The following is a 10,681-nucleotide window of genomic DNA, read 5'->3' on the forward strand; positions in this document are numbered from 1 at the left end:
GGTGAACATAACATAGCCTAAGATGTTTATCCATCAAAAAGACACTATAATATAAAAAATTTGAGAGCAATTTCTGATAATAATGCTAAAATATGTCAAAATTCCCAAAATACGTCCATCTTTCAATTAATTCATAATCTACCGTCCACATCATCAAAGTAAACCAATTTTTTTTAATGAGTCGGGCCTAAATCGTCAATTCAATTAGCAATGTACCGTACTACATCGCTAGTTGAATTGGCGATGTTATAAAAATAAATTGCCAATTCAAATGGCAAAGTTTTACTTTTTACTAGTCATCAACTACAATCGGCGATGTAAGGCAAATCGTCAATTGAATTAGAGATGTTGTTTGGCAAAATCGGCAATTGAATTGGAGATGTTGAACAACAACAAAAAAAATATTTTTCTTTACACCAATTCTGACATGGACAGTAAATTGAGAATTAAATGAAAATGTGACACACTTTGAGAACTTGGACATCTTTAAGCATTATTGTCGAAAATCGCTCAAATTATGAATCAAAACAGGCTAAAAGTTACAACTACCAGAGAAATGCAGTAAATTGTCACGCTGTAACTTGTACCGCAATGGACAAAAATCCTTCACCAGAAATAACGAACGAATAATAAGATAGATATAACTCAACAAATCATACATATTTTTTTATTAATTGCCGTGAGAAAAAAAAAAATAGAATACAATTGATATACAGAAGTAAGAAGAAAAACCTAATCCATCCTAAGGGTGAATTATAAAAAATTTCTACCAAAAAAAAAAGAAAAAGAAAGGAAAAATTATGTAACTTTAAGACTTTTAGCGTGTGTGGTTGTATAAGGAAAAGAAAAAGAATTTTTAGTCAGCTTCCAAAAATTGCAGCTTTCCTGAAGAAAAATCCCATGGAACATTATGAATATGCTTACAGTAACAAGGAGAAGGACACCTGCTGAAGAGATCTGGCATTGATAGCAACTTGACGTGCAGCCTCGATATAATGTACGCAGTCTCGGTCAGTCCTTGGCGCATCCTCGACTTTGTTGAAACATAATGTGGAATTTATCCGGTGAAAGAATGGATCATTGCAAAAGTAGCTCTAGTCATCAGGATCCATTTCCTCATCCTGATCCAGTGACGGTTTTGTCTGTGTTGAACTGTCATCATCAGGTTCCATCTGCTTATCCAATTCAGCATCATCATCGTCTTGTGATTCACTAACGCTTAAAACTGTGTCGACTTTGAGACCTTTCTCCATCCACTTTGGACACTCATCAACATCACCATAAATTGAACCAAGAATTTCAGCTGAGTTTGATGTCCGACATGAGCACTCCGGGATTGGGTAAGAAAGGAATGAACCGGGTTTTGATAATCGTAGTTCCCTTTCAAGGCCCTCCTCACCAATACTCTTGTTCAAATGCTCTCTCACTGAACTGATCCAGCTGCGTTTTGGATGGTAACGATTATCACTGCTACTATTGAATAGTTCTGCCAGATACTTCCTGATTGAACATGAATCAGACCTCCTGTCAGAACCTTTATATAATAAAGTGAACACATGTTCAACTAAAGGCCTACTGTCTTTTTTTATATAAACACAATTACTACCACATATTCATATTTATCTTAAAAAGTTGGTTTTGGGATAAATATTCACATGAAAATGAGGTTCCTTGATGTAGATAATGCACACACAGTAGAAGAGAACTCGATCTAAAAGTTCATAATGAGGTGAGTATTCAGTTAATGATAAGTGGCATGAAAAACTAATCCTACCCTAAAATAAAAGGAAAAATCAGACACCACAATGCTAAAAACATGAGATGCAGAGGTAGAAAATACCTATCTGGTCTATATGTTCTTAATGATGCAACTTCATAAAGCCGGTGCCCCATTACCAAATTCGAAAAATCAGGCCAGCCACTGCCATCATTATGAAAGCCAGGGAAAAATGCATCTGCTTCGACAGACACTATATAATCAAGAGCAGCCCACAAGAGTCTATGTGCCCGATTCCTCAACTCTGCTGGAGAGGGATCTGGCTCTACATCCTTTTCAGCAATCCAACCATACCATCCTTGCTTCTCATGACGGTAAATCGGTCTGTCAGGAGGAGGGGGAAGGGGCCTAGGCCGGGGACCAGCTTTGTCCCATTCTTCTTTAGATAATTGTGGGCTTTTAGATGGAAGTGAATCAAGAAAATCATCCTCAAGAGACTTTTCAGGCCCAAACAAGTTCAACAACTCCTGCTTATTACACAATGAGGTGCGGTCTACCAAGTTGGTGTACATGGCCCGAAGAGGGACCAGTAACCTCTGACCACCAAAGATTTCTGAGCCAGCTATATATATTCTGGTGAGTGGAGGATAACCCATGGCTCGAAGCAGCAAACCTACCTGATACACAGCAAGTGCATTTAAAACAAACCACTTAGGGAAACATTTAACTCCCAAGTCCTAACCAAATTTCAAAGGGACAACTGGACTCCAGATAATATGTGAAAGGAAAACAACTGCAAAAATTACCAAACAACACGAAGTGAAACGCTGAAACAAGTGGAGCACAAATGTAGAGATGTGGCAAATAGTACTTTTATCTACTGAAATAATCAAGCATACTAAATAAAATAAAAAAACATAATCTTGTTTCAACCATGATAAGCAGGAACAACTTCCTATTTATCTGACAGAACTCACACAAGTTCTCAGACAAAGTTCTAGTAATCTAATCTAATCCACTATCATTTCGTGTTTTTTATTAAGAAGATTTTCAAAAAGGATATTGATTTCAGGGGAGATATCAGCTTGTTTCTTTGGATCCTTATCAAGAAGAATCCCTTGGATATTGATTTCAGGGGAGAAATCGGCTTGTTTCTTTCATTATGTTATCTACGCGGAGGCACGTACTTCACATGGAGAAGCTTCAATTTTGTAGGCATGTGCTTATTCATTGCAACTTCAGTTTCAAACATGCTTCCTACTTCTCTTTTCAGGGCCAAACAAGAGAGTGTTCATTCTTTGAATTTTACAGATCAATTTATCCATACTTCCAAAACGAATTCCTTGTTCACTTTCTTAGTTATCCGTCTAAAAGGCATACCCCTCCTACCTCCATGCAAGAATAAGGATGAACAGATCAGCAATCTACATATTTTGTTTGGTCTTTTTTCTATGACACAATCGGAGCTGATATAAAGATAGTTCTTTTGGCTGATGACAATGTCCTGTTCTTCAGACTTTAGCTGAGAGCCTGAGACACTAACATTCTTTATCCAATTTCACTAACCCACGATTCAAGGGCCAGATGTAATCGGATAGATGTTTAGAGATTAAGAAATGACTAACGCATAGGACGAAAGCATAATTGATTTAAGCACGGGAACAAACTCAGATTTCTACAATTGTTTTTCGAGCAGAAAAGGACTACAATTAATTAGACAAAAGTGCAAACCAAAAAGGCATAGGGCTAGATCACATAGGATAGAGGAGATTGTGGTAGCAAGTATCTTCATAGGTAAAGACACCGTACAAAATAAGGGGTAGTTTTGTATACAAATTACTTTGTCATGCAGGGCGTGCCAAGAAGAGTTCCTTCTGAAGAACAATTCATCACCCAAGAAATCCATTAACTTCCAAAAATGATTCCTACACTGAAGTTTTGACAAAGACCATCAGTGTAAAATCCTCCAGGAAGAGCCCAAAGAAAGGGTTTTAGTTTATATAGAGGCATTGATTAGAACCAAAATGAAACTAAAGATGCTGGACCCAATGCAAAGAAAATTTTATCCGTTTGAGATTTACCTTGTCTATCACTCTTATCATATCATCATACGTATCCCTTCAGTCGCTCTCTCCTCACATATCCTCCCCTCACCAAACCATGCCTCCAACAAGCACTCATCCGCTTCTCTACCATTGAACTCTCCCAGAAACTGACTGTTTTTCCTTTACACGTTAAATCCCTCACTTTTCTCTTAAACCTCCAGGCATTCAGTCATCAGCTTATTTGCTAATCTGCCAATAATGTAGACATGAGATGGAGGCGTAGTAATAGCATGGCGTTGCAATGCCTGAAGGTAGCTGTGGAGAAATTATTTTTCTCTCCTTACAGTCCGAGATGGATGAATGACACAGATTATGTCTCATATGATGTGGAAGGGGGTGCAAGGGAAGGGGTGGGAGGTGTGCGACAGAGGTGGTGAAGTCATGGAGGCGGTAAAGAAGGGTTCAGGAGAAAATAATTAATGCAGCAACATCTTTCCCTCTGTTAAAGTTCTAAGTTACGGCAAGTCAGCAACAAATTGACACTACCGGGAGAAGCGAGTCAATTTTTGTGTCGGGTAAGGGAGATCGGGCAAGACGAGACACAGTTTACAGAGTCATTTGATCCAATAGTCCGCTCTATGATTTTGAAAATAAGAAATCGGTTTGGACGATACAAAGCTCATTCATAAATTCAAATGGAAGTGAGCCAGAGATCACCTTCAGCTGAGAGCCCTGTTGTATTTTAAGTATTTACTCCAGGAAGCTCAATCAGATAAATATCCATAGTCGAATATGTGGAGTTGAGCACCAAATATTTGTGTCAAGACAGCAGAACCAAGAAACGACCTTTAAAAGCTTTTCAATGCATCATAAGAGTTCGGCATCTAATAATGGATTTGACTAAATTTCAAGCACCGCTTTGTCTTTAATAAAGGACAGCATGGAACGCCGTTTTCTGTTCTAATAACCTTTTCCTTAAGCTGGAACAGAGTAAAGTCACTGCAGACACCTTTTACGAGCAGAAAAACCTCAAAGGTAGTGAGCCTGAGCCACCAGAGCAATGCAGCAGAAAATGTAACCCTTAATCCTACTATGTGCTCTTAGATGAGTTAGATCAAGTTTCGTACGCAAATTCTATAGTAAATAAACTTCTTGTTTGTTGTGAATAAGGACTTCAAACCCTTTAATTTTAACAGCAGACAAAAGTAATAAAAACATGCCTTTTCACCTTATTCAGCAAGGATGATTATTCAGATTATGAATTCAGTGATTAAACTGATAAGTACCTCTTCAGGCATAAGGGGGCATGAGCCATTTAGCTTACGAGCATGCGAATCAACACTGAGTGCTTCCCTAATACTGCGTTGCTTGATCAGCTGTCCTCTCCTAGACTGTATCAGTTCACTGTGAACATCCTGACATACAAAGGACTAGTCAGCCAATCAAGCAGTTATCTTGTAATTGAATAAAAGATTGTTCCACATCCAAATCAGGCTGCCTAAATGCTTTTTCTATCAAGGAATAGGTTATGTTTCTATCTAGTCCAATGCATATCCAAATCCCTCTAAAATATTATAAAACCGCCCATGAGTAAAAATTCACAGCCTCCTCAATCAGCATTGAGTTGATTTATCATCAAAGACCTTTAACAAACAAAAAGTTCAAATATGCAGGGACCAATCCCCCTTTCATGAGGAATTAGTTACCTTCAAACAAAAATGCAAAATGCATAGACTATGCACTGACTTACTCGTCCTCTATATTAAAACCATTACGACCCTTCATCGAATTTTTTCTTACATGACCTGATAACCATTAGGTACTAATACAAAATCACTAATATACAATTTTAGGTGCATGCCATCATAGTACAGTTATTCCTAGATTTCCTACCCCATCCAGAGCATGGTAGTTGTAGTCATCGTGCATAATATGAACTCCTTTCATGACAAATTATATAATTTAAAATTTCTTCAAAGTAAACCTGAAAAAGCTCTGCACAACCATGATAAGCTAATGCATCTCTCACAAGGCCTGGGTGATAAGCAAGGTACGGTTGTCCAGAAGCCCTTAACCTACGCATAGAGAAAGCGCTCTTCAGAAAGAATATTACGAAACTATTAGCGCAAACAAGCAACAATTTGCAGTAACAGAATATTCCTCAATCTAAAAACCAAACAATATTATTAAAAACAAAATTTTAAAAAAAAAAAAAAAAACTACTCCCTCCTTCTCTTTTTGTTTTTTACGTTTTCCTTTTTAGGTATTTCAAAATGTTCTTTACATTTCCTTTCATATTATCACATAAATAACTTAGTATTCTATCAAAATTTGTGTCCAATTATTATTTTAGCCAATCAAATTCATTGGGTCATTTAATCTCTCACACTTTTCCATTGGGACATTAAATTTTTCTCATTTCCCAATATCAGAATTTTGATAAAAGTGAAAATATTATAAATAAACGTAATTTATCTTGTTTAAATAAAAAAAATTGAGGAATTTCAATGCAAATTAATTATTCGTTAAAACGCGTGAAAAATACCAAACGTAAAGAACAAAAAGAGACGGAGGGAGTAATAAATTGTGGTATTAAAAAGTGTCTTTCCACAATATAGGAATGTACTCAAGAAGAGCATAACTTCATTAACTAAACACCCAAAGGAGTCAGAAGTGAAGTGGAGGGTTGCAAGAATATCATGCACTGCTTAAAGGACGGTTAAAGACTTTGAGATCATGTTACTCTTCCTTCCATCGTCAACAGCATAAGATCCAACAATCCAAACAGGCATGTAACTTAAGGATAAATTTATTTTACACAATTACTTGCCTAGGATATGTGAATTGCCCATCGACAAGTACATAGAAAACATAGCAATTGCCACATTCGCCCTCTTTTCAATTATCTGGCTTATGTTGTTGCTACGAAAGGTTGATGGTCTATGCTTGCAATTATATATTTACCTCTTCACAATTTCATGTCCAAGTGCCAGAATTTCTGCTCTAAAGCGTAGTGCATGATAAGCAGCCCTACACCTAAGCCTCTGATACTCCGCCAAGCTAGGAAGAAGGGCATCCTGGAAGAACCACGAGCAAAAAGTTCAATAACAAGTCTTAAACCAATCAGATATGCTGCATTCAATTAAATAGACTAGCAACTTATTTGTGTTTATAGCAAATGATTAGTTTACACAATTAACAATTGCACAAATTACATAGAAGACTATCTTAGTCTTCTATGCAATCAATACATAGTTTTTACTGCTTAATCTTGTGATTAAATCACACTGAAAACAGTAGTTAGCATACAATAGGAATAAAAGTTGTGTAAGACAACAAACCAGACAAAATATCTCATATTTAAAAGTGTAAACATCCAGAACCATGGTCAGGGGGTAGGAATACAAACTCTAAAGAAAAAATCGCGCAATTAAGGTTGTTGGAGAACCCTTTCTTAAATTTTGATCCTCTATTGGGTCAAGTAAAATCATGAATTGACTAAAGGGTTTGACAGTTTGGCAACAATTTCTGATACTTATCTAAAAGAAACAACAAAAAAGCAGATCCCCAACAATCCATAACCCAAAAAATTGTTAAAGAGAAAAGGAATAAGGGAATACAGTAATAGTTTTAAAAAAAATTAACCACAAAATGATAGACACTATAATGTTCACTATAAAATTAAAAGTTCTATTAATCAACATTAGAAGCTCATTATTCCATTCAATGAAAAAAGGTACCATAAATTTCCCCCTCAAGTACCCGTGATGAATCCTTGACACTCCGATATGGGTTTTGGATACTTCAATACTTCATTACGGGTGAAAAGCATGTAGTTTCACAAAATAGTCAAGTCGGACACTTGGACACGCACCCATACCCGACATGAGTACCGAAGTTCGAGTAACATAGCAAAGATCAAGTACACGCATTATTATATGCTCAAAAGATCCATTACATGTTTACTTGTCATTCAGTATTGGTAATAACAGTACTCATCAAAAGTAATGGGCATATTTGAGCAAGAGGCTACTAGCAAGAAACAAGGCACAAGAGTAAGGACACAGAAATACCTGTAAACAGCCGCCATCAGAGAGCACAAATCCAACAACCTTTGCTTTTTTCAACACTGGTAAAACTTCAGAAGTATAATAACTTGGTGAAGCAGAGCGTTTAGGTTTAAATATTGGAAACTGTTTCTTCTTTCTAGCTTCCTTCAACTTAGGAGGCAAGGTTTTTACAATTTTAACATCATTTTTCAAAGCTGCTAGGAACTGCTCTTCATTGTATATGTACGAAAAGCTACTGTACTTTGAGCTGGAACAACATACAACAGAGATATATTCATCAATTAGATGAAATACTGTAACTATAGGCCTCATCATATTTCACCCCTAATTTAGCAAGGAAACATGAACTGAGAACTAATGACGAAACAAGTGAGAACCTGATGCCTTTTGACTGGAGACTTTCTTGAATCTCTGGGATGACCAAAGTGGCATTCAAAAGTCTAGCTACAGCGACAAGATCAGCAATCTAATAAACAAATAACATTTAAAAAATTAGGGGAAAGGTCAAGAAAATATACTAAACCCCAAAATGTATACTCTATACAAAAAACACTCCCGTGGATTGCATGACTTCAACAATATATACCGAATTTCTTATCTTCTCAAATCCGCCAAATATTTTCGCATATATGAAACCGTTGCCCCGAACTGGCTCTACAACAAGTAATTAAGAATATATCAAGATCAAAATAAGAAATCAAAAGTCGAAGGACCCAATGAGGCGAACCAAATGTGATAACCTAACCTAACTTAACCCCACCCCACCCCACCCCGAAGGACAATTTCACAAAAGAAAGGAAGCCATTTCCATCATCATTACCAAGAATGCAAAATACCACAAATGCAAAGTTCAAACTTCAAATTCCTTCATACATAATCTATGACATTCGACATTTGCCCACGAGAAAAGAACAATACCTAGTGCATTATAAACACCGACAATACAAAATACAATCAAAAGTTTCAAGAACACAATGAGCTACAAATTCGAAATTACTTCAGTAACTCAAACACAAATAAAATCAAATTCCCATCAAAAAATATTACCAGGAAATGAAGTTCTAGAATTAGAATAAGGCTGTAATGACTGAAGAAATTCCACATTTGCCCACAATTTCTTGTACCCCAACACCTGCATCAATCAACAAAATTTTGTTTTTAAAAAACCCATAATTTGAAATCAAATTTTAAAGCAAGAACAATCATAATTAACCAAAAGAAAATTTATATATACAAAAACAAAAAAAAAGAGAGATCTTACCGGACCAACTCCAACAGACAAATCATCAGGAAAGACACTGAAAGTAGCAGAGTGAACAAGGTCAACAGTAGAATATTTGGCAAGAAATAAATGAACAACTAATGAAACTATAGATAAGATCAATCCTCCAAGAGCTGCCCATTTGATTTTGGATCTAAATATCATTATTTTGCTATGGTGTTTTTCAAATTTGAGATCTGAAATTAACCATTTGAGTGAGTGAAGGGGGAGAGAGAGTGTGTGAAAGAGAGTTTTGTGTGTGTTTGTGGGAGTGTGTCGATGATGTTTCGTCAAGGAAGCAAGCAATATTCTTGGTTTAATTTTCTGTAAATTTTTTGATTATTTCGTTTATTGTTGATTCTTGAATTGTTTAATTCATGTTTAGATGGTTTTGTGACTTTTGTCGGAAACAGAAAGGGGGTTCGTGAATTGTGATGCGAGCTGTGGCGTTCAAATTTTTTGAGCAATTAATGAAAGGAGCTTTACAATTTCATTCAGATGGTCTTGCATGCATAAAGGGTAGAATTAATTTATTGTATATAAAATAATGTTATCTAGATTTTCGATAACTTTTGTTATATGAGTGAACTTTTTTAAGTGTTATATGGGTACTAATGATTTTGAATGAATAATATTTATTAAAATAATAAAAAAATCATTAAAATATTGATAACTTTTATATTATATCAGAGTAACTTTTAACCGTTTTGAGATAGTTATCATACAATATTTATTGTCATTGTACACCACCATCAAATAAAATTTTGATTATTTCGTTTTTTTTGGAGAGGTGGGGATTCAGACCTGAAATCTATATCACTTTGTATGAGAATGCATTTTGTCTACAAGTATTTTTTACATCAATTTTTAGATTTTGGTGTTAGTATGACTTTATTTTACGCTCAACTAGCTTAAAAAGATGATCAATTAATTGTTATTTTTATTTTATTACGAAAGAAGAAACGACCCTACTGAACGAGCACTTATCACATGCTAGTTAGTCTTGCTACGCACTTATTCCCAAGTTTTTCGCAACGTACAGGTCCCGAATCTGTGACCTCCAAGTCACAAGGTTACGTTTGTTGTATGTTTTGATCTTAATTGTTTGAGTTTTGTATAGTATATGTAACGTAGAAAATATCTAATATAACCATGGTAATTAGTAATACAGATACCAAGCAAGCTTGGCCTCATAACCTTGAGGTTATGGAGGATTTCTCTCATAATCCCCTTCACTTCCAATGAATCTGAGCTACAAAGCTGGTTAAGAAAATCTCTGTCCGATTCGTGGACTATGGACCGTGGTGTACATAGAGCTACGTGCACCAAAAGAACATGTGTGCATAAGTAAAAGAACACGACACTACGGCAAAAAAACATGCGATAAAATATTTCACTTTTTTATTATAAAAATAGTTTATTATTTTACTATTTATTAAAACCTAAAAAAAAAAAAAAACTCATGTTCTTTTCTCGTAACCAGATGTTCTTTCAATTATATACTGTGTTCTTTTGGTGCACGTAGCTCTATGTGCACCATGGTCCACCTTCTAAATTGCGGTAGTTGGTTAAAAAACTTGAGAACAAA

At 35.7% G+C, this 10,681-nt stretch overlaps 1 protein-coding gene across 2 annotated transcripts; it reads right to left on the reverse strand.

The window, feature by feature from the left end:
• Positions 1-641: 641 nt before the first annotated feature.
• LOC110776610 (protein EMBRYO SAC DEVELOPMENT ARREST 30) lies at positions 642-9,544 on the reverse strand. 2 transcript variants are annotated; one of them, XM_021981166.2, is made up of 10 exons: positions 9,094-9,544; positions 8,880-8,964; positions 8,419-8,486; positions 8,210-8,298; positions 7,836-8,079; positions 6,727-6,839; positions 5,747-5,837; positions 5,049-5,177; positions 1,841-2,394; positions 642-1,500 (listed from the first exon to the last, which is right to left on the reverse strand). In XM_021981166.2, exons 1-10 carry the CDS (start codon positions 9,256-9,258, stop codon positions 1,095-1,097), a joined length of 1,944 nt encoding a protein of 647 aa, XP_021836858.1. In that variant the 5' UTR covers positions 9,259-9,544; the 3' UTR covers positions 642-1,094. The 2 variants fall into 2 exon arrangements, with proteins under 2 accessions (XP_021836858.1, XP_056699528.1); XM_056843550.1 differs by lacking the exon at positions 8,419-8,486.
• Between the last annotated feature and the right edge of the window lie 1,137 nt (positions 9,545-10,681).

Source organism: Spinacia oleracea, chromosome 4 (assembly GCF_020520425.1).
Source record: "Spinacia oleracea cultivar Varoflay chromosome 4, BTI_SOV_V1, whole genome shotgun sequence".
Taxonomy (NCBI): Eukaryota; Viridiplantae; Streptophyta; class Magnoliopsida; order Caryophyllales; family Amaranthaceae; genus Spinacia; species Spinacia oleracea.